This window comes from Hevea brasiliensis, chromosome 16 (genome assembly GCF_030052815.1).
Source record: "Hevea brasiliensis isolate MT/VB/25A 57/8 chromosome 16, ASM3005281v1, whole genome shotgun sequence".
Taxonomy (NCBI): Eukaryota; Viridiplantae; Streptophyta; class Magnoliopsida; order Malpighiales; family Euphorbiaceae; genus Hevea; species Hevea brasiliensis.
The window spans coordinates 55153123-55177730 of record NC_079508.1 but is presented as its reverse complement, the minus strand read 5'-3'; the positions used below and the strand labels follow the sequence as shown (position 1 = coordinate 55177730).

Sequence of the window (24608 nt, the reverse complement as noted above, 5' to 3'; positions counted from 1 at the left end):
CATTAGTCAAAAATAATGATCAATTAGCCTTTTGATACATTGATTCGGTCTATTTAAATCTTACTACGCCGAGAAGCAAAGAGCCATTACGCAATGTCACTCGGTTAATAATTTAATATAATTAAGCGTCTGTGTTGTATTGTACAAAATTCAAATATATATATATATATATATATATATATATATATATGTTAAATATATGTACGTGAATAATTTTATTTTATTTTTTATTTTTATTAAATAATATATTTTTAATTATTATTTATTTTTTAATTAGTATATGATAATATGTATATGTAAAAAGTTTAATAAAAATTGAATTATAAAAATCTAAAAAGTATTAAAAAGAAGTGAAAATGGTGATTTTTTTCCCCCCTCGGATAAGGTACTCTGTTTGTCTCAGAATTTCTCTATATATAGAGAGAGCCCATGAAACATTAGAAAGATGAAAAAAACGCAAATGGCTTCTCCTACATGGCTGCCTCCTCTTCTTCTTGTCATTCCTTTATTATTCTATATCTTGAAAAAGAGACTTCAAGCTATGAGATCACAGAGCAAGCACCAACCTCCAGGGCCTCCAGGCATTCCAATCATAGGCAATTTGCACCAACTTGGGAAATTGCGTCATCAATCTCTATGGCAGTTCTCCAAGAAATACGGTCCTGTGATGCTTATCCAACTTGGTCGTGTACCCACACTTATTATCTCCTCTGCAGATGCAGCTAAGGAGGTCTTGAAGACCCATGACCTCAATACTTGCAGTAGACCTCTCCTGGCTGGGACAGGAAAGCTATCCTACAACTATCTTGATATAGCCTTCACTCCCTATGGAGATTACTGGAGAGAGATGCGAAAGATTTGTGTTCTTGAGCTATTTAGTGCCAAGAGAGTGCAGTCATTTCAATTTGTTAGAGAAGAAGAGGTTGATTTGCTTATCAATTCCATCTCCAATTTTTCTTCCTCTGCCACTCCTGTTGATCTCAGTGAGAAGATATTGTCTCTCACTGCGAACATAACTTGTAGAGCAGCTTTTGGGAAGAGTTTTCAAGAGAGAGGGTTCAGCCATGAAAGATTCCAAGAAATTATTCATGAAGGTATGGCAATGCTTGGGATCTTCTCTGCAGCTGATTTCTTTCCTTGTGTGGGCTGGATTGTTGATAGACTCACAGGCCTCCATGCAAGGCTTGAAAGGAACTTTCAAGAATTTGATGCTTTCTACCAGCAGGTGATAGATGATCACATCCAAAAGCGAAGCAAACAGCATAGACAGGAAGATTTTATCGATGTTTTGCTTGAGATGGGGAGATTTCAAACTGAATCTGCTGCAATTCAATTGTCCCAAGATCATATTAAAGCGATTCTCATGGTAAGATGACTAATTTTTTCTTTCTTGTTCCCCTCTCTATTTCTTTGTTGATTAATATTTGATTTGATAACAAAATCTTACTGAAGTTTTAATTACCAGAACATATTCCTGGCCGGAGTCGATACGGGAGCAATAACCATGGTTTGGGCCATGGCAGAGCTTGCTAGACACCCTAGAGTTATGAGAAAAGCACAAGAAGAAATCAGAACTTGCATTGGAAATAAAAGAACAGTCTCTGAAAATGACATTGATAAGCTTGTATACCTAAAGATGGTAGTGAAAGAAACAATGAGACTGCACCCACCAAGCACACTACTAGTTCCAAGAGAAACCATGTCCAAATTCAGCATCAATGGCTATGAGATTCAGCCCAAGACTCGAATCCAAGTCAATGTGTGGGCAATAGGAAGGGACCCCAAGATTTGGAGAAACCCAGAAGAGTTCTTTCCGGAGCGGTTCATAGACAATCCCATTGACTTTAGAGGGCAGCATTATGAATTGTTACCATTTGGTGGTGGCAGGAGAGGCTGTCCTGGAATCTCTATGGGAATAGTTACAGTGGAGCTTGCACTTGCAAACCTTCTCTTTTGTTTTGATTGGAAGTTGCCTTATAATATGAAGGAGGAAGATCTCAACATGGAAGAGGCTGCTGGTCTTACAACTTACAAGAAAGAAGCTCTAATGCTTGTGCCAATTAAACATCAACCTGCATAAAAACAAAAATTACATGTTCTTAAGTTGCTTTTCTTTGCATTAATACTATATGTATGGAATAAAACCAACAAATAATTCATTAATTTGAGGACGAATTTAATAAAAAAAATTTTACGAATAAATTTTCATATATATTTGATATAATATGTTTTATTTGATTTTATTTTTTAGATAATTTAGATGACATAGACGACAGGGTCTTACATTCTTGATTGAGAAAAGTTAAGATAAGCCCCTGAATTATAAGTCATCCTGACTCCTCTCGATCAGCAAGCTGCTGAGTTTTTCTGCTTGGCCATCTGAATCTCCTCGGCAAGCGAAGGCATGCTGTTGTAAGATGGCAGGGCGTGAGCAAAGTCTGAGGATGCGAAACCAGTAGGCTATCGCGTTGCTGACGGCGGGGTTTGGTGATCATATTAGATGCTGAGATGAAGAGAATCGACGGCTTTAAAATCTCGATAAGGTCGCCAGAGAGGGAGGAGAGACATGGGGTGAAGCAGAGCTGCTTTCATGGAGGAGAGTTTAAGCAGAGAGAAGAAGGGACGGAGGAAGGAAATGATGAGGGAGGAGAGGTAGGGGCGACGCAGACAAAGATGAGGGGAAAGGAGAGCTAAGACAGAAAGGGAAGAAGAGCGTTCATGGTGGATGAGAGACAGAAAGAGAGGAGTGAGTGAAAAGATCAAAGAGGAATACTCTGATGCTTCAAGCTTCCAAACCCACACCAGAAAACCACAAACCTCCAGCAACCACACTGTAGCCATCAACAAGGCTATTCAGGTCTGCAGAGACACCCCTCAATGATTTAAGCACCGAATCTTCAAAAACACCAAAACAACCATATATACAACCACCATCCAATACTGGGGAGGAGATATATCTACTGTCATAGTGAGGGGATGAAGACCCCACCCTTGAGGAGTAGAGGAGGCCGCTAAAATAAATAATAATAATAATAATAAAATATACTAAAAAGATTGAGAACCCTAGCTCAAGGAACCAGTGAAACTAGAGAGAAAAGAGAGTTATTCTTTCTTCTTATAACAAAGTGACACTTGATAGCATACAAAGACCTGAAGCACACAAGAAAGAAATATGAATTTGGAAGAACTTTTTATTTGCTTGCATCTTATATCATTTAAAAGGAAAATTAAAAAAAAAAAAGATTTTAAATTATTTGCATTACTCTCTTTTTTCTTTCATTGATTAGTAATTTTTTATGTTCCATCCAATTAGTTTTCACAAAGTGTGCAGATTTTTATTTAAAAAAACAAAAAAAAAAGACCTGTGCTGGTTCTTAAAAATGGAACCTGCATTTGTTCTTAAAAATGGAACTTCTTACTAAGTGCAAATGGGAAGATCTGTGCTGGTGCAGTATGGAAACTGCTTACTAATGCCAATGCCAGTTTCTTCATTTCCATCTTTATTCAATTGACAAGTTTAGAGAAAGACTCTTAAATATGAACATATAAAATGCCATTTATACATGTAACAAGATTCCATTTCATTCCATTATAAAATACCAGAAAAGAAATAATGATTATTCTAGGAAAATACAGAACCATCTTCTCTTGTAGCAAACATCAATTATGTATTAGTCATAATACATAAATCTTGCAACACCTGCTGTTATTTTTTATAGGTATTACATACAGCTGCAATCAATCTCCATCTGTAATGGAGAATATGTTACACTCATACAAAAAAGGCAAACCAAAAAAGATGCCTTGGTGTTGGAGCAGGAGAAGAAAGAAACAAAAAAGAAATTGAAGGAAAAAAGAATGGTGGAAGCCCATAACACAATAGGACATGCCAAATCCTACTATTACAAACCTATAATACAAGATGAAACTCAACATAATAATTACAATTAGTGAAATGGAATACCATGGGAGTCATTTATGTTCCTAAGGGAGATCTGTCATCAGGCCCAGCAAGAATGATCTGGCATTTCAAGAATTTGCTAATGCATGTTAAAAGGAAAGGGAACAAAAAGATAAAGGAAACAGATTCTAGTACAAAAAACGTTGTCTGAAAATCGATTTTACAAATTTGAGAAATACTTACATTGCAATCAAAGGCAAACCTCCTTGCAAGCATAACGGCTGCATTTCTTTCTCTCTCTGATTCAAATGCTAACACAAAGGAGAGCCCTTTATTCACTTGCCAATACAAGGCCTGTGTTGCAGCATTCCCACCTCCTCTAACTCCACATAGCTAAAATATAAGGAAAGTGTCAGAAAGAGATGACCATTTTCACTTGGAAACATTTAAATGTATTAAGGGTACGCAAGCACATCAGAGAGAGAGAACAAGACAGAGTCGATGTACATTAGGTACACTGCTTGTGTGGACATTGTGAATTTTTTTTCTCCCCTATGCAATGTCCTTTGTAACAGTTCTTTGACATAGGTTGAATGAAACATTGTTTAATTAATTAAAATGGGAAAAATTAACCAAAAAAAATATTTAAACAAGGAATAAAAATTTCCAGCATCAAACCATATTCTGAAAACAAGATTAACTTGCAAATCACCTTACCTGCATTAAAGTGGAGTAGTACTCTTTAGCAACTGTCGTCTTTCCTCTACGAAGCTTCATCCTCATCTTTCCCACATGAACCACATGAATAGATTCTGATTTATGATCTACACCATTCATCTGGGTAACAACCACCTATAGAGGTGAAAACATAAAGACAGTGAAAATGGTCCAAAAGGATATCAAGAGAGTAGAGACAAAAATAACATATTTTCAAATATGTTAAGCTCAAATTTAAACCCATAAAGATGACAGGGAAAAAAAACAGATTAACAACATCCAAATATTATGCCACATAAAACTATTTTAATCCATTTCAGAAGCCTGGGTTGGTTGGACACCCATAACTACTGTTTGTTGCTGTTCAGTCTAATCTAATGAACTACTGTTTTGCCAGGGGAGACCCAGAGATTTTTTTTTTTTTTAGGGGACCAATGTGATATAGATTCGAAAAATGATTAACTACACTACCTGTCTATATATTTAGAGGGGGCCTATGTTTATTAAAACAAAGCCATAATAGAGCGTAGTTAAGCACTTAAGCTAGAAAATTTTTTTTGAGGTTGTCAATACTATAAAAGTTATTGGATATATGATGAGAAATAAATGGTTCTAATTTTCATATTACCAATATCATGATAAAACAATGAATTATTTTTGGGGGCAATAACCAAAATAAAATAAATTTTTTCTGGGTACATATATATGCAAGGGAATTTTAGAAGTGTTGGGGCTAAGACTTCCCCCTTGTAACCCCAGCCCCTCCCTCAGCCCCTGGTTGTTACTTCTTTCCCCATGCAGGACTCAAAAGCGAATCCACAAGCAATGTGTTATCAACAGATCTTCACAACAAATGAAATAATTTAATCCTTACAGCACATTTTCTAAGCAATGGAAAATTAGCAAGACTTCCAGAATTTGAAATAGAGGAAATAAGAAAATGATAGATTCTTGATTGCTCTCTACATCCTCCAACAATTTCTTCTCTACCAAAAATTGGTTTTAATCATAAGAAATGAACCTACCAGACACTATCTAACTAAATCATGCAAATTTTCTGATAAGCTCTTAGATTTGATATCAAGCAACAACAAAAGAAACCTAAGCTCTTGCCAATCTGATAAAGTATACTGATGGTCATTATTTTGAATAAGAAAAGAAAAGGCCATGTATGCACACATTCAAAGTTCACATACATGCACCCTTTTCTTTAACAATTGAAGGCAACGTCTAGGGAGATTTCATGTAGTGCCCCAGTTCGAGACTGACTGAGCAACCAACACAAAAGTAAGGCCAGCCCGAACATGAGCCATCTCCCACCCAACACAACAAAAGAGTGATTGTAGCATCACCACAATGATCATAAAAATGCACTACGTGCAATGTCCAAATAATCTAAATAATTCTCAATCACAATCAACAAAACAGTTCGAATGATACAAATACAACTTACATTGAATTCAACATCATGTTTCCGCACAAGCGCCTCCACGTAGCTCCCCAGACCAGCGGCTGGTAACAAAATTATGTCAGTTCTTTTTCCTATCGTAAATCAATTTGGGCAATCTATACAATAATGGCTCACAGAGTGAACCAAAAAAATCTTAACACGACAAGGAATAGTTGACTCATATCTTAACAAACTGAACAGAACAAAAGCAGACCAGGATCAATTGCACCCGTGGTAGTCAACATGACTTGCTGTCCATCAGCAATAATTTCCACTTGCAGGACTCGCCCAACATCGAAAGGCTCTGGAGCATAAACTGATTTGGTTGCTCCTGAAAGGAAGTTGAACTAATGAAATTAGCTAAATGTCAACGGTACAATATCTCACCACCAGCAGCCAATTTCAATTTTGGCAATCATCTCATCTGTATTAGCATCCTGATTTAAGCTATGGTTTTGAAAATATATCTTTTACAGAAACTTTTTCTCCAATATCTGTTGCATACCTAGCAGAAATCACACAAAAATAGAAGTATTTTCTTCCCATTTCATGAATATTTCCTTATTTTCCCTCCCCCCAAGTGAGATAGAGAGAAACATCTTCCTCAAGTTCCAAACTCAAGTGGCTTAACTGATAGCAATTTGATTTATTGTAAATTCATCAAAACTTCTTGGAAATATAATAACCATTTTCACAAAATTCATCGTACATGTTCCATTGTTTGAACTTAAAACAAGAACATTATGTTAAACTCAATTTGGGTTGTCAAATGAAAATAGTTTCCAACTAGATGCAGCCAAACTTCCAGATATCATACATTATCAGAAAGTCCCTTGTTACCACCAATAATTATATCAAAAATTCAAAAATGAATTTCACTAATTCTGATGCTGAACCTAATCTATTTGCTTCACTTGCAACACACAAAAGGAGGGAAGTCAAAGTGAATCACAAGTGGAAAGAAGTGAAAAAGGCAGATGGATACGAGAGAGAGAGAGAGAGAGAGAGAGAGAGAGAGAGAGAGAGAGAGAGAGAGGGAGAGGCTTGACTGTGGATATCAGAGAAAAAAAAAAACAAAAAGATACTCCTGTACTTAAGGGAAAAGAACATCTCCCATTGCCAGAGCTTAAAAGGATACTGAAATTATAGGGACCTAAAGGCTTCAAACAGCAGTTGAATTTTGGTAACTGAGGTAGCATGGCCCACTAGTGCCTGCTTGCTTGACCAAAAAGAGTAGTAAAGTCCATATCTATTCATGCTTTAATAAGTTTTGTCTTTCCTACTTCACGTTTGCACCAATTTAATACATGTAAGTATGCGTACCTTTTCCATGCAACTATTTGGTTGATGAAACAACAAAATTATTAGAAAGAAAGGAACATAATAAAAACAGTCCAAATTCAAAAGGACAGAACAGCCAGAAAATTAAAAATATTAAGCACTTATGACATCGGTATTTTATAAAAGCAGAATCAAACACAAAACTTCTATTGTGCCCTTGTTCTGATCTACTAAATCATGTAGACAAAGTAATTGTACATTGATTAGGGATACCTGATATAAGTTCCTTCTTGCCACCTTCAGATGACACACGATACCACTGAATTAAACACTTAGAAAGTTCTGGAGAATTATCAGAGCAAGGATTGATCTGTAAATAGGAACCTAAAGCTTCAAAGCCATCTAATTCATATGATTGGGATATGTTCTGATCAGCTCTCTTGCTCCTTGCCAACTGAAAAAGTTGAAAAGGAAAGCAGAAAGTTGAAGAAGTTGGTAATGGAAGCCACTTCATCACCATATTCATATGTTAATGTTCACATAAAAACAACACAGAAACATGTGCGTCTGGATGAAAAATCAGAAACGTGTCAACATTTTTAAAAGAGTATGTGTTTGTGTGTTGAAATTATGGCTCTTATTCAGAAAGGGTATTGTGTGCTTATGCTATAGGGAGAAGGTTCTGCATGGAGGAGCAAAGCACGAGGGACAAGTTTTCATTTGGAGGGTATTCATTTCTTTATTTTTATTTTTTTTCATTTGCTTAAAGAGCAATACTACCATAAAATGGATGTAAATTATATGATTGTGTATCTATCAATCAAAACCTCAAAGTGAGGTGCAGCAACCAGTAAGAAACTAAGCATATTCAGGACGTGCACTAAGCCAAGAGACCTTTGAAGAATAGGTTGGGAAAGTTTTCTTTATTTTCAAAAAAATACTAGCATAAAGTAATAAACTAACCTCTTTCTGAAGTAGAAGAGAACGTTTAGACTTCTCTGCAAGTTGAATCCTCAGTGCCTGTAGCTCATTTTCCATGTCCATAACCTACAAATTAAGTTCAACCCACTCATTATCAACAAATAAATTTTGGTCAATATAAATATGAAATTTCAGAAAGCTATTGATCCTGACAACTAGACAAGAGAAAGAGGGTTGCAAAAACATGAAATTAATGCACTTGAAAGTTGATACTAAACTCCCATTACAATTGTATTTAGAAAATGTTTAACATTTCATACCATGCCCTAGGCCCATTCTAAAAGCTCATAGCCTCATCCATATAAATTTGATAATAGAATAGATGCCAACCAAAGTTCTAGCAAATAAATAGTTTTGACCCCCACAAAATTGATCTACCATCTAAAAAATCATCGATAATGTCATATGTTGCTAAAATGGACAAATACATGCAACTAGCAAAATATGTGAGCATTATAATTTAAAAATATGAATGTTTAGTCAATTGCAATTACAGATAGATAGAAGGATGATAGATCAAAACTCCAAGAAAGCCAAATGTAGGAGCATAGTCACAAAAGTGCAAGGCACTTTGTCACAAAAAGTATCTGGGGCCTAAACATATTAAGCAAAATTTTATTGATGTGCATGTAAAATACTCACGTAGTGTTTTAAATTCATAGGTAGTAACAATTGAACACAAAAACATTCAACTATTCACTAAACAAATGAATATTTAAAAGAAGATAATTACTGAATTAGTTCAACATAGTCAATATGCATGCTAGAGCATAAGGAAATTACAAGCCCAATACGCACGTAACTAACCTCAAGCCATATTTTTATCACAGAAGCCAAGTGCAAGCAAGAGTTCAGAATATAACAACCACCACCATCCATAGCTCAACACACACACAAAACACTGCTTCTTCCTCTTCATCCATCTCGTTTAAATTAGTCCCTTCTCTGTCTATAATTTCTAATAGATCGAATAGTCCTAAACCTAGAAGCACTTCTTTGCCACTGCTCTAGACATTCAAGTTAAATGGAAGGGAGAAAGGCAACTTTAATTTGGGATTAGAACATCAAACCACAATGTGATATTTACCTTATAAAAGTTGATTCTATGCAATTGTACTTGTTTTATTAATGTTGAGATATCCCTCATCTCTTTAGGTTATATGTTGTACGTAAGTGTTACAATAATAGGAATACACTACCTATTTGTAATTTAACGTATATATATTCGTCTCCCAAATCATTCCCTTCTTCTCCCTTCTATTCTTTTATGGTATCAGAGCCTCGGTTCCAGTCCCTTAGCTCACAGTCTCTGCTCCTCAACCCTCGAAGCACTTCCTAGTTTGGTGGGAAGTTTTAGGTGTCACCGCCCACCTAGAAAGAAGCGCCAGATGCCAGTGAGGTCCCCAATAGAATACTGTCACCAGAGAAGGCGCTTGTGTTTCACATGCTCCATTTTTGTCTTTCTGCCCTATTTGCATGCGCCAGCGTGTGAGAGAGAATACAGCAAGCTTTTTCACCGGCACCAACTCTGGCTGACTCGTCTCTAACCAGCGACCCACCTGGGCTATTCACCACCTCCAAGCAGTAGACATTTCTGTGTGTTCCTCAAGTCACCCGATAGTTTTTCAGACCTTCTACCTATTAGACTTAGGAAGTGTATTCCTATAATAACACTTACAATAGATAACCTAAAGAGATAAGGGATATCTCAACAATTAACATAGATAGTAAAGTGAAATCACAAAGTTATAAAGTAAAAACATGAAACATTCAAAAATACAAGTAAAACCAACTAATAAAGAGTAAAGAAAGAAAGCAACCTCAGACACCTAGGTGCACACCTGACCCTAGGGATGAAGCCTAGCCTAAGACCACTACAGCACGTGACCTCAAGCATGGTTAAGCCTGAAGCCCATACAATCCTTTGATGATCATGTATAAGAATCAATTATGTTACAAGAACTACAAAATAATTAGATTAATGAAATAGTATAATTTGCTATACAACAAAATTTTGATCTGAAAAACAACACTAAGAACAAAGTTCAGATGTGCACCTTGCTTGGCTGATGCAACATTTTGATCCTTCTAGCCACTTGAACCTCCTTCATTAATTCCTCCAGATCCTAACGTCCCACACAATATTTTGTTAAAAATAAATTAGAGCATGACACGCTGCAAACAGATGCAGAAAGTACTAAATTAACAAATTCCAAACACAAGACGCCCCAAAAGAGAACATGAAAGGAATGTACATCTATGCTTATCCATTAAAAACTTTCAGAAAATTACTAACTAAATGGTAAGCATCAAAACTGCAACAGGTAATGCCACAAGGACATAATTGCCCATTGGCCACATAAAACTGAATCCATCTGTCACTATAACTTTAAAAGAATTAAACTCCGAGAATACTGGAACAATCAACTAACAAACTATGGAAGATGGACGAGTGACACTCTTAGAGCAAATAACAGATGATACAAACCAGCTTCCCTGAAGCTCGAGACATCCGTTCGTGTTCCTGAAGGGCTTCTTCCACCCTTTGAACTGCTGCTCTAGCACTCTCAATTTCTGCACGAGCAAAAGCTCTTTCCTCATCAACAAGTTTCCTGGCATCTTCTGAAGCCTACAAATGGATACAAGCACTCAGTAGTGAAATAGAAACTTTTTGCTACTTATCTCCCAGAAATATATATATAGTGTGTGTGCGTGTGTGTAAAAGCAGAAAGAGTAAGGACAGAAATTATATTCTATACAGAATATATATTACAACAGTAACAGACATGCAAATGATTTAAAAAAAAAAAAAAGAGAGAGAGAGAGAGGAAAGATCAAGAGGGAATAGAGAGAGAAATTTCTTGAGAGTACTACTAGAAATTCCAATATTTCTCTATCCCCATCCTTCCTGAATTCTCAATGGAAAAAAAAAGGAGGGCTTATCTCAGATATGTGGAAATAAGCAAGCAACAGAGATTTGTACTTCCAAAAATAGAAATGAACTTAAAGTATTAGAGGAATTCAAGGGAAAAAAATGCAAAATTTGGCTAAATCAACAAGAAGAAAAAATACGAATGTGTATATATATGTTTATATATATGGTAGGTTTATGTTTGTAACCAAAAAAAAAAAAAGTCTTGAATTGATATATAGTTATATACCATGAGTTAATTATAAGTTTTCCAAGTAACATATACTCACCAGCTAACTTGAATATTTACCACAGCAGGGGGGGGAGAGAGAGAGAGAGAGAGAGAAAGAGAGATGCAGGACGCAATATAAGAAATATGCAACATAAAGTTTACTCTTTTTCCCCATTAATAATTTGGCATGGTCCCCAAATTAGATAGGATAAGATCTCCATAAACATAATTTGTATAAATCCAGAATGGCATAAGACATATTCACAGTTTCTACTAGGAAGTAAGGGATACATCACCTGCTTAAGAAAATTAGCTAGCTTCTTCACTTCTGCTTTTTCTTGAATCAACACTCCTTCCCTTTGAGTCAGTTGAACTGCTAAAGCTTCAACCTGGAAGAAGTGACCACAATTTGGCATGTGTAAGTCATTTAAAAGGTACCAGAGGCAGCACCAATATGAACCAAGAACCTAAACAAACCCTAGCAGAACCATTCTAGATGGAAAGAAATCAAACTAGAAAAATACAAAGAATACTTATAGCATTAATTTGCTTTCCAAAAGGAAAATCTCTTTGATCATTTCCATTTCTATAAATCATTTCTATGCACATATTTCAGTAATCATTTAAAATAATAACAATAATAATACAAACACTTGGGCAATGCATTCAAGAACTAAGAAATGTTAAAACACAAGGCATAAAGTAAATGTGTGTACAAAAAACATAAATTCATCATAACTATTCTTGTTCCAAGCATAGGTTTCTTTGCAAGCACCAATTAGATTTTAGGCAATTTACAAAAATAATTCACATGCATACCTCGCTGATGAAGACGACCTTATATCACTATGCATTGTTGCAGTTTCAATTTTAATTACATGTAATTTACGTCAAGTTTTTTTATTTTCGTTTCACAGCTCAAAGTTTCAATTCAACAAGATATGATAGCTTTATAGTTTATAGTGGCTGTGCGGAAGAAAATTGATATAAGAAGCAATTATACAATACTAACCATTGCAATAGCCTCATCTACATCATCCTTGTTTCTGCCTGCCACACGCCCTCTTAACGATTCTAGTGCATCCCTAAGCTTCTTCAAAAGAACATGTTTTTCCAATGAAGCTGCCTCTCTGAGTCGAGCCTGTAATCCACAGATGACTAGCTTGAGACTTCTGACTTATTTTCAAACTTCATTCATGCTCCACTTAATCAGTTGCCAGACAAACAAAAGTATAGGAAGCCATATTATCACTCAACCAAATTTAAAATCAATTGGTAATTTGGTATAGTTTAACAAGGTTTCTTTATCCAATAAAAAGACCAAGGAAAGCATAAATTAGACTGTTATTTTCCTAATTCGATTCAATTTTCACAGATAAGTCAACTTGTCAAACAACTAAAACCAAGTTCTTCAACAATTCATGGAAAACTCAAAATAAGGCACCCAGAAGTGAAATACAAATTCAAACAAACTTCACCTCTTCAGACAGCTTAGCTGCAGCAGCCAACCCCTTCTCAAATTTACTGGCAAGGTCACGAACAGAGAGGCGTTTCTGCTGTTCTAAAAGCATTGCAGTCTCGCGGGCCACAACCTCCTTCATGGACAGTACTTTTGGGTCATGCTTTGTATCCAAAATCTGACTGTTTGCTCCAAGTTTGTAATTAGGAAAGCGACTTGTAGCAAACACAACGTCAGCTGATACAGCTGGGACAGCATCTTTATGCATAGTATCTCCAAAACCACGGCTTACCCTCGTCATTATTCCAAACTAACTACCCTGTTTGACAATCAGAAAGAGTAAGATCAACAAATAAGAAGTTAAGCTCATAATCATTGCAAAGAAGTAAGATTAACAAATAAGAAGTTAAGCTCATAATAATTGTAAAAGGACTTCTCAACTTAAAAGCAAAATGTGGGTCAGTGTTTACCAACCGAAATTAACTCGATCGAGTAATTAATCAGAGAAAGATAAAGCAGCCCTTTTGCTTGTTAAAAAATGGAATGAAAGAAAAGAACTTAAATTTCTCAATTTTTAGATTTTTAATCGGCTGGGAAAATTTTAAACTACAATACATTTTGTTTTCTGCTCCTTTCTCCCAGATTTCTAAGCACGCATACGCCATACGACAAGTTAGAACCAACCAAAATAACTAAATTTTTTAACAGGGCAGCAAAAATAAAAATTCAGAATGCTTGATTCTAGTATCATCCATCAATTTAAAACAAGGAAACCTTCAAATAACAGTCACAACATAGATCAAACAAACAGAAATTAACTCCAGCCAAAAACCCAGAAATTAACTTTTAAATAATTATATAAAAAAAAAGTAATCACATTTAACAATAGAAAACTCACATAAAAAACAAAGAAGTCCAACCCCAGCTCCGCTAAGAAATCGAAGAAAGAAACAGAGAAGAAAATGAAACCCCAACTAACTCTCTAACATTGTTTGGGTGGGAAAAAGCAATGCAAAAAATAAATAAATAAATAACAATGGAGACAAAAAAGGGAAGCTGAACTTACAGATCATGAAAATACATAAAGGGAAATAAATAAATAAACAGATAAATAAGGAAAAATAAGCAATGGGAATGTGAAGAATTTTAGATCAGACGCAAGGGATAGCTGAGAAATGGAAAATCTGGATTTGATTATTCACAGAGAGACAGAATGATAATTTTCATGGGGCAATTTAAGAAGATGAAGAAGAGAGAGAGAGCATGCAAAAGTGGGCTGGCTTGCTTTTTAAAAGTGAAGCAGATATTATAAAAAGAGAAAGAAGATAAAAGCCGCCCTTACGACTCCAGTGTTTCTTTTATTTAATTTTAATTTTTCAATTTTTTTTTTTCCAAAAAGGGCAGCAAAACCACTTGGATTCTATTGCTAGGTTACCATGTGTAGTATATATATTAAAAAAAAAATTTAAAATTAATTCTTTAACTACTGCAATATTATACTTATATATACAAAAGCTTCAGTAATTTTGTATGATAATATGAGAAATTATTTTATTTTTTATATAACATTGCACCTTTTTATATAATGTTATATATTTTTATAGGATATTGATAATTTTTAATACAAAATTAATAATATATATATATATATTTACATTCATTAAAAATTGTAAAAAAAAAATGTTACTTTTCTGTTTTGCAAGCATCATTGTACATGTCTAATGTAACAAGAAAAAAAAACTATATTACATTGAATTTGTACTATAAGTTTAAATTATTAGTAATATATCAATTATAAAATTAAGCCTTTATCAGCATATTTAGCAAAGAGTAACTCTAATCTATTATAGCGTAATAACCTAAACGTTATGGATAAAAAGAATTTAAGCATGATACTTAGATCATTAAGCTATTTTTATTCAGTGTCAATAAAATTATATTAAATAATTTATTTAAAAATTAATATGTATGGAATCATTTGTAATGAGTTATTAATTTGTTATGTTGTAGAAAAAAAATTGAAGAATTTGAAAAGGTTTGGTGTGAAATGGCTCTGAAAGATATGTTAATTTTTTAAGAGTCGATAATTATCACACATAATTATTTAATTTTATAAAATTTTTTGTAAAAATTATTTAAATTTTAATTTTTTTATAAAATATATTAAATTTTAATTTAATTTTATAAAAGTAATTGAAATCAAAAATTAAAAATTTTTATATTAACACGTTGATATATTAATTATTTTATAGATAAAATTACCTAACTAATAGCTATTAATAAAAAATAAATAGAGTAAATAGAGGTATAAATGAATTAATGACGAGGAAGTTAACAGGATGTATTTTATGCATTTTATTTTATATTTTTGAAGAAATTAAAAAGATAAAATAATTTTATTTATAAAATAATTTAAACCAGTGCATTAATATAAAAATCTTTTAATTTTTCAGTGACTGTTATAAAATCAATTTAAAATTTAATAAATTTTATAAAATAAATTAAAGTTAAATAGCTTTCACAAAAATGGTTAAACAATTGAGTGCGCATGAAATATTTATCCTGGAAGTTGAAATGGTCATTTTTAACCATTTTAAAGAAAATGGAAGGTGTGGAGCGAGCAGCGAGGGATGATGAGGTTTGTATATTTACGGAAATGTCCCTTTCTCTTCCGTTAGTTGACCAGATGCTGTCTGCATTAGTCTTCTTCACCGGAGCATCTGCACCTTATAATAATTAGCTACTATCAAATTTCTGTTTAATTCCAGCTTTGTGATCATTTTAATATTTTCTGATAATGACATTTTCTTTTATACTTTTTTATTATGCAATTGAGTTCATTTACTTCAACCCAACTGCACAACATATAATATTCATTCCTATAATCACCAACTATAACTAACACTTGGCTGAAACTTGTTAATAACTCAATCAATCCAATAAATTAAGACAGCTATATTAGTTGAGTTGATGTAAAGAAAGAAGTATGTCATGAGTTATAACTATAATTCTTCGAATTGAGCTGGTAGCTAGATTTAGCAATAATCTACTTTGATTGCAATATAAGAAGTTAATTTTCTATTATCATATTCGTCTATTTATCGAAAGTTTCACATATTTATATTTTAAGTATATAATAAATTAAGTTTAAATTTAATACATCAATTATTTTTCTTCCTTTTTTCATGCATTTTGCAATTGCAAAACTCATTGAAAGTACAATCTCTATTATATTAATCAAATAATCACATATTGAGCATGTCATTTGTCAAATCTGACGTAAACGATAGAAACCTGCAAGTTCAAAGCTTGTTTCAGTCATCAAATAAGTTTTATGGAAACTTTCTGGTCATACAAAGGCGATGGAGCTCAGATTCTTGGATTCCAAGAGAACACCAATCATTTCTGTTGACTCCGTGTAGCTCAAAATGAGCATTGTTTTTTATTATAACAAAACTCAAATAGAATCTATCCAACTCAATCTTAAGTGATGTGTAGATTCTTTCTTTTATTCATGAAGTATCTTTGAGGTTGCATATAAGGAGGAAGAGCACTCAATGGCATCTCAAGATGAATCAAAGTTGAGAAAGAATAAGATTATGAAAGCTAAAACTCAAAGTAAATGTATGAAAGTCATAGGGTTATAAATTGAGTCTTATGACTTGTGTAAAAAGAATAGATGAAAGTTTTAGTCAAATGGAGCTCAAAATTTATTTTTCTTTCAATTACTTTATAAAATTTTCTCTCATCATGACCTTGGATATTGCTATTGGAATATATATTTTTACTAAGGTCTAAATTTTATTTTTAAAGATTAAAATTTCAAACAGGCATCTGATAAATTAGTTTGCTAAAGTGTTTGCTAAAATATTAGTTTGCTAACTAGTTTACTAGGGGTATGCAATTTTCGGTTTAAACCGAAAAACTGAATCGAACCGATTAATTCGGTTCAATCGGTTCGTTTTAAATTTTAATCGGTTCGGTTCGGTTTATAATTTTGATAATTTCGGATTAATCGGTTCGGTTCGGTTGTTTTCATAAAAAAAATCAAAAAAACCGAACCGAACCGAAATTATTAATATATATAGGAAATAAAAAAATCGAACCAAATTGAATCGAATCAAATCGAACCGAAATCAAAGAAAACGGAACCGAACCTTAAGATTTTTTAGTTTTGATTTCTAATTTTTTTTGTTTTTATGTTTTTATTATTTAGATTTAATGTTAAAAATATGAAATTTTATAAATTTCAGTTTGATCGGTTTAAAATCGAACCGAACCGATATTTATCGGTTCGATTCGGTTTGATTTTCTCTTATCAATCGGTTCGGTTCGGTTCAATTTTTAAAATTTTTTATTTTCGATTTTCGGTTTTATCGATTCGGTTCGGTTTGGAACCGAACCGACCGTTTGCACACTCCTATAGTTTATTACTGTCGCCAAAATTTCATTAGTTTGCTAAATGATCAGAGTTGCTCAACTTCGTATAAAAAAACAAAATAACAGCTATTTTGCCTAGAACAGAGTGTATAACGTTTCAAAAAGATTTCAAACGTTTTAAAATAATTTTGGACTATAAATACACCTTCTTTACTTCATTTTACACTCGATGAAAGCTTACAATTGCACTCCAATCTTGATTTTTCATTATTGTTTTCGTTCAAGAGTTTTAAAGTGTTTGATCTACCATTGGCAAATCAACTCATCTCTCCTTTATAGTTTGATTTGTATTGAGCGAGAGTGAGTGTTAAAACATTAAATTGCATTTAAAAGAGGTTGTACAAGCACCCATTGAAGCTTGAGAGTGTGAGTGCTTGAGATAGCACTTGTCAAGGGTTCAAGCTACCTTGATAATAGCTTGGTGTTGAAAAAGTTGTAAAGAGCTTTTGGTCTCTTGCCTTTAAAAGAGCAAATAGTGGAGAGAAGACTCAAAGAGGGTTTTTTGAGAGAGTGGATGTAGGCTAGTTAAGCCGAACCACTATAAAAATTATTGTGTTTGATTTCTCTAAACTTAATCTCTTTACTTTTATGAAATTTAATTTCTATACATAATATTGAATGTTGATTAGATAGATTGAGTTAATATACTTGAAAATATATTGAGTAGGTTGAGAAATTAGTTGAATATTTTATGATGCATGTTATGTCAAAAATTGCTATAAATATCGATTGAAGTTTGAATTATAATTTATGGACATATTATTGAAACACATATCACTTTCACTATATATAAAGGAGCACCTAGTTGAATAAAGCCATAATTTTTTATTAGGCTACAAGCAAGGGCCGAAAAATTATTTAAGTCCAATTCACTCCCCTCTTGGACTATTTTGGGACAACAAATTGGTATCAAAGCTTATCTCTCTTGCTTAAGGTGTCACAAACTTGGAGTGATCCTCAATGGCTGGTTCATCTAGCAACACTACTGGTATGCCCGCACCACTAGCTGAAGGCTACTCAATTACTAGACCACCACTCTTCAATGGCACAAATTACTCATTTTGGAAAGTGAGAATGAGAAATTTTATACAATCTATAGATATTGATGCATGGAGAATAATTAAAAATGGTCCATATGTTCCTCAAAAGAATGGTCAAGGAAATACTAAAGTTCCTAAAAATGAAGATGAATATGATGACAATGATTAGAAGAAAATTTCTGTAAATGCTAAAGCTATTAATATTTTGCATTGCTCACTTGACCTTAATGAATACAATCGTGTTTCAGGATGTCAATCTGCTAAGGAAATTTGGGAAAAGCTTGAGGTCACTTATGAAGAAATGGATGTCGTCAAGGAGTCCAAAGCAAACCTCCTTATCCTAGATTATGAGCTATTTGAAATGAAGCCAGGAGAATCAATTGCGGATATGAGTACAAGATTTACCGATCTTATCAATCTTCTCAAAGAACTTGGTAAAAGATTTGAGGAAGCCAAACTTGTGAAGAAAATTCTTAGATCACTTCCAAAATCTTGGGAAGCAAAGACTACAGTTATCCAAGATACCAAGGATTTTAAAACATTCACCTATGATGAACTCATTGGATCTCTTACTGCACATGAGATTGTATATAAGAAATATGAAATTAAAAATGAGCAAAGAAGAAGAAAAGCATTGCTCTCAAGTCAAATAAGGATGAAGATAAAAAGAAAGGAGTTACTTAAAGTTGACTCAAGTGACAATTCAAGTGCTTCAAGTGATGATGATGATGAAATGGCTATGCTTGCAAGGAAATTCAAAAGAGCTTTCAAGAAGGGAGGAAGTAAATACAAGAAATTCTTGAAAAAGTATACTCCCAAGGATAAACGTTCCAAGGATTCAAAAGAAGAAATTATATGTTATGAGTGTCACAAACTAGGACATTTCAAGCCCAAATGTCCATTGCTCAAAAAGAAGAAAGGAAAAGAAGACAGGAGTAAGAAAGCTATGAAAGTAGTATGGAGCAACAGTGAAGAATCTTCAAATGATGAATCAAGTGGCAAGGAGACTGCTCACCTTTGTATGATGGCATTTGAAGAGAAAGTCGAAAGTTCACAAAAGGAAGAAGAAAGTGATAATGAGGTAAACTCTTTTGAACCTCCTAATGTAGAGGAACTTGAACTTGCATTTGCTAAAGTATACGATGAGTATAGAAACTATAAGAGAAAGTACACTAAAATGAATTTATAAATTGAATCATTGAGATCACAAAATATAGCCATGTCCAATGTGTATAAAGAAAATGAATTTTACAAAGGACAAATTGCTTTGTTTAAAGAGCTAGATTTGGAGTTAAAAAGCTCAAAAGAAACTTGTGAAAAGCTCATTGAGAAAAATAAGGTTCTTGAAGCTAAAATAAAATCTTTGACAAATGATTTGGCAAAATTTACAAAAGTAAAAGAAACTCTAGATGTACTTCTTCAAAACCAAAGAATTTCAAATGAAAAATATGAAATTGGTTTTGATGGTTTCATGAACTATGGTAAATACAAAAATCATTTCATTAAAGCATCTACATCCTCCTTGCCTAGTGTCACATTGTATTATTGCAATAAAAGAAGTCATATTATTAGTTCTTGTGCACTTAAGAAGGGTCTCCTTAAGATAAAAAAGGTATGGGTGCCAAAGGTAACCTTACCTAAAGTCACTAACCCACAAGGACCCAAAGTTGCTTGCGTACCTAAAGCTAAATGATTAAATTTCAAGTTTGTTTTAAAGAGATGAAGGAAAGTGAAAAATGGTATATAGATAGTGGTTGTTCGAAACACATGACCGGTGAAAAGGACAAGTTCTCAAAAATCACAATGGTAGATGGAGGACATGTGAAATTTGGAGATAAAAGAAAAAGAAAAATAATTGGAAATGGCACAATTAGAACCAAACCTTGCATTGAATATGTGTCACCTGTTGAAGGTTTGAAATACAACTTGCTAAGTGTAAGCCAACTTTGTGATAAAGGTTTTGAGGTAAAGTTCACTTCTTCGTACAATCAATAACTTAGATAATGACACATTGTTCATTGCTAATAGATCTAATAATGTTTACTTGCTTGACATGAATAACTTTGAAACTAATCATGATACATGTCTAGTATCTTTTGATAATTCTAGTTTTTTATGGCATAGAATATTAGGATATGCAAGCATGCATACACTCTCAAAATTGTCTAAGAAAGAACTTGTTAAAGGTCTTTCAAAGATTAACTATGAAAATGAATTTCAATGTAGGGCATGCGCACTAGGAAAGCATATTAGAGTATATTTTAAATCTAAAAATATTGTTTCTACCACTAGGCCATTAGAATTGCTTCATCTTGATTTGTTTGGACCCGTGTCTCTTGCTCGTTTTGGTGGGAAGACATATGCCTTAGTTATTGTTAATGACTATTCAAGATATACATGGACATTCTTCCTTGCTCACAAAGATTAAACTTTTGAGAAATTCACCTCTTTTAGTAAAATGATTCAAAATGAAAAAAGTTTTTGTATCACATCTATAAGGAGTGATCATGGAACTGAATTTGAAAATCATTTATTTGAGAAATATTGTGATAAACATGGAATCAACCATAATTTTTCAGCTCCTATAACACCACAACAAAATGGGGTTGTAGCAAGGAAAAATAGGACTTTGTAAGAAATGACTAGAACCATGTTGAATGAAAATAATTTGCTAAAATATTTTTGGGTTGAAGCTATTAATACTTATTGCTATGTGTTGAATAGAATTTTGATCAGACCAATTTTGAAAAAGACTCCCTATGAGCTTTGGAAATGAAGAAAACCAAATATTTTATATTTCAAAGCATTTGGATGTGAGTGCTATATCTTAAATAACAAGAAGGATAACTTGAAGAAATTTGATGCTAAATCCGATGAAGGAATCTTTCTTGGGTATTCAACAAAGAGTAAAGTATATAGAGTATTTAATAGAAGAACGTTAGTTATTGAGGAAACTATTCATGTTCTATTTAATGAGGCTAACCCTTCTATTAGAAAGAAAGATGTTTTTGATGATAATAATGAGCAGATGTTTGGAAAAGATAATGTAAAATCAAGTCAAGAAATATAACAAATTAATGACAAAGATAAAGAAACTCAAAGAGATACCACAATAGATGTCCATAATGCCAACAATGATCAAATCAATGAAGAAATGCCAAATTTGGAAGAATTACAAGTGAATGAACCCCAACATGAAGATTTACCTAAAGAATGGAGATTTCATAGAAATCATCCCCAAGAAGACATCATTGGTGATCTATCTCAAAGGATGATGACTAGAGCACAATTGAGAAAATATTTTGATAATGTTGCCTTTGTTTCACAAATTGAACCTAAATGTTTTAAAGAAGCTCAAAATGATGAAAGTTGGATTCTTGCCATGCAAGAATAACTCAATCAATTTGAGAGAAACATCAATTTGAGAGAAACAAAGTTTGGAATTTGATGCCTAAACCTAAAAATCATTCAATTATTGGTATTAAATGGGTTTTTAGAAACAAAATGGATGAAAAAGGCAATAGTGTTAGAAACAAAGCTAGACTAGTAGCTCAAGGCTATAATCAAGAGGAAGGTATTGATTTTGATGAAACATTTGCTCCGGTTGCTAGAATTTAAGCTATTAGAATGTTGTGTGCCTTTGCATGTTACAAGGATTTTATGCTTTATCAAATGGATGTCAAGAGTGCATTTTTAAATGGTTATATTGATGAGGAAGTATATGTTACACAACCTCCGGGCTTTGAAAGTCATGAGCATCCAAATTATGTTTATAAACTTACTAAAGCCTTATATGGTTTAAAACAAGCTCCTAGAGCATGGTATGAAAGGCTTAGTAAATTTCTTTTACAAAATAATTTCCAAAGAGGTAAAGTAGACAGAATACTTTTTATTAAGAAGCATCATAATAATATGCTTATTGTGCAAATATATGTTGATGATATAATTTTTGGTGCTACTAAAGAATTTTTTTGCAATAAATTTTCTAAGATTATGCAAAATGAATTTGAGATGAGCATGATGGGGGAGCTCACACTCTTTCTTGGACTTCAAATTAAGCAAATGAAAGATGACATCTTTATAAATCAATCACAGTAGATCAAGGATATGTTGAAGAAATTTAAAATGAAAGATTTGAAGAGTATGGGCACTCCTATGAGTTCAACAATTAAAATGGACAATGATGAAAAAGGTAAAAAAGTAGATATAAAGCTTTATAGAGATATGATTGGCTCTCTTTTATATCTTACTGCTTCTAGACCATACATACATTTTAGTGTTTGCTTGTGTGCAAGATTTCAATCATGTCCAAAAGAATCTCATCTAAGTGCAGTTAAAAGAATCTTTAAATACCTCATTGGCACACACTCAATTGGTTTATGGTATCCAAAATGTGAATCATTTAATCTTGTTGGTTATAGTGATTCAGATTTTGCTAGAAGTAGATTGGATAGAAAAAGTACTTCAGATACTTGTCAATTTCTTAGTCTTGCACTAGTTTCTTGGCACAGTAAGAAACAAACTTCAGTGACTCTATCTACAGCTGAGGCTGAATATATAGCTGCTGGTAGTTGTGTTACTCAAATTTTATGGATGAAACAACAATTGGAAGATTTTGATTTAAAATATAATCTTGTTCTAATTATGTGTGACAACACAAGTGCCATAAACTTGATCAAAAATCCAGTCCAACATTCAAGAATAAAATATATTGAGATTAGACATCATTTTATTGGAGATCATGTTCAAAATAGAGATATAAAAATTGAATTTGTTGCCTCTGAAAATCAACTTGCTGATATTTTTACAAAACCACTTAATGAGGAAACTTTTTATAAAATTAGAAGGGAAATTGGCATGAGTGAACGACTTGCTTAAAATTCAATTCATATAGATTTGACATATCTGCATATTATCTAATGTGTGAGTAATTTACTGTGATATTAGTTTACTAAGAAAACTCTAAATAACATTAGCTAACTTATTTTTATACTCGTGAAATTAATTTACTAAGTTGTATGCTACTGTTGCATACCTAAAATTAGTTTACTGTATCGTGTACTGTTCAATTCCAAGCCAAAAAGTGATTGTGCTTTGAATTTTCTGTGCGCCAATCAATGCACTTACTCATTCACATTTTCTTTGCTGTGTCAGATATATATATATATATATATATATATACACACACACATTTGAAATAAAAATAAAATTCAAATAAAGTACACTAGAAGAGGGAAAGCGCGGGACTCAAGAAACCTTACCCACTACTACACGAAACCTTCACCTATCAACACTCTATTTTTTTTTGCCATACCCAACTCTCTCTCTCCTCTGCATTGATTTATGGTACTACTCTTACCAATTTTATTTTCATTAACACTGACCCATTTTCATCAAAGCACCTATCTCACTCTCTAATCATCAATTAAAACTCTAATCTCTCATTCATTCCTCACTGTGCCAGAACCCATTTTAAAATTCCTAATTCTTCATCGCCTCTGGTTCACCATCTATGGCTTGCACCAAACGAAAAACCCCTACTGCTGCCGCCTCGCCGTCCTCTTCTTCATCTGAAGAACTCCCTATTACCACATTAAAAAGAAATTGAAGGAAAAGAGGAAAATACCAGAAACTGAGACCACCAGTGTATCCTCCGACCCATCTAAGGAAGTCGAACTTGCTGTGACAGCACCAGAAAAGAAAAAGGGAAGGAAAATGCGTGGGATTGATATTCAACGCAAAAAGGGTGCTGCAAAATCATCGGGCTCTGTTGTTGACAAAGCGTTTATCGACTGTAAGTTCATTAAATGGGATAGTTTTGATTAGGTTGATTTTCAATTTAAGGAACTATTTAAATTTTAAGAATGGATGAATGTTTGTGAATGCACTGATGTTTACTACCCTAGACTAGTCCAAGAATTCTATAGAACTTTAAAAGTAGTTGATGAAGAAGACATATTTGAGGTTTCTTTGAATGACAGAGCATATGATATTTATGTTGAATTGATTACTAAAGCCTTATAATTGCTGAATGATGGAAATAAAATCTCTACTCATATAGATGTTGCTAGAGTTCCAGGTTTTAATTTGACTGAATTTGAAAGTGAAGTTTTTCCTGCCAACACTACCACTAGTGAAAAATCCACTAGCACAAAAGCTTTTTAGCACATTAAGATTATTCACAGTATGATGAATT

General features: G+C 33.2%; 2 protein-coding genes across 3 annotated transcripts; one reads left to right on the top strand and one right to left on the bottom strand.

The window, feature by feature from the left end:
• The first annotated feature begins 358 nt into the window (after positions 1–358).
• On the top strand, positions 359–2202 carry LOC110639251 (cytochrome P450 71B10). Its single transcript, XM_021790119.2, has 2 exons — positions 359–1366; positions 1466–2202. Exons 1-2 carry the CDS (start codon positions 446–448, stop codon positions 2078–2080), a joined length of 1536 nt encoding a protein of 511 aa, XP_021645811.2. The 5' UTR covers positions 359–445; the 3' UTR covers positions 2081–2202.
• A 1441-nt stretch (positions 2203–3643) lies between these two features.
• On the bottom strand, positions 3644–14243 carry LOC110643660 (stomatal closure-related actin-binding protein 1). 2 transcript variants are annotated; one of them, XM_058138094.1, is made up of 13 exons: positions 13831–14243; positions 12952–13251; positions 12486–12614; positions 11770–11862; positions 10819–10959; positions 10388–10456; positions 8313–8396; positions 7623–7803; positions 6283–6399; positions 6072–6130; positions 4619–4753; positions 4145–4294; positions 3644–4021 (listed from the first exon to the last, which is right to left on the bottom strand). In XM_058138094.1, the coding sequence occupies exons 2-13, from the start codon at positions 13231–13233 to the stop codon at positions 3977–3979; spliced, it is 1485 nt and encodes a 494-aa protein (XP_057994077.1). In that variant the 5' UTR covers positions 13234–13251; positions 13831–14243; the 3' UTR covers positions 3644–3976. The 2 variants fall into 2 exon arrangements, with proteins under 2 accessions (XP_057994077.1, XP_057994078.1); XM_058138095.1 differs by having other exon boundaries at positions 13999–14243.
• Positions 14244–24608: the final 10365 nt, after the last annotated feature.

Excerpts from the sequence above, each read along its gene's own strand:
- LOC110639251 (XM_021790119.2), top strand. The coding sequence starts at position 446 with ATGAAAAAAACGCAAATGGCTTCTCCTACATGGCTGCCTCCTCTTCTT. Across the intron at positions 1,367-1,465 it reads ATATTAAAGCGATTCTCATG|AACATATTCCTGGCCGGAGT; the intron begins GTAAGATGACTA and ends TTTAATTACCAG.
- LOC110643660 (XM_058138094.1), bottom strand. The coding sequence starts at position 13,233 with ATGACGAGGGTAAGCCGTGGTTTTGGAGATACTATGCATAAAGATGCT. Across the intron at positions 11,863-12,485 it reads TAGATGAGGCTATTGCAATG|GTTGAAGCTTTAGCAGTTCA; the intron begins GTTAGTATTGTA and ends CACTTCTTCCAG. Across the intron at positions 6,131-6,282 it reads CACGGGTGCAATTGATCCTG|CCGCTGGTCTGGGGAGCTAC; the intron begins GTCTGCTTTTGT and ends TTTTGTTACCAG.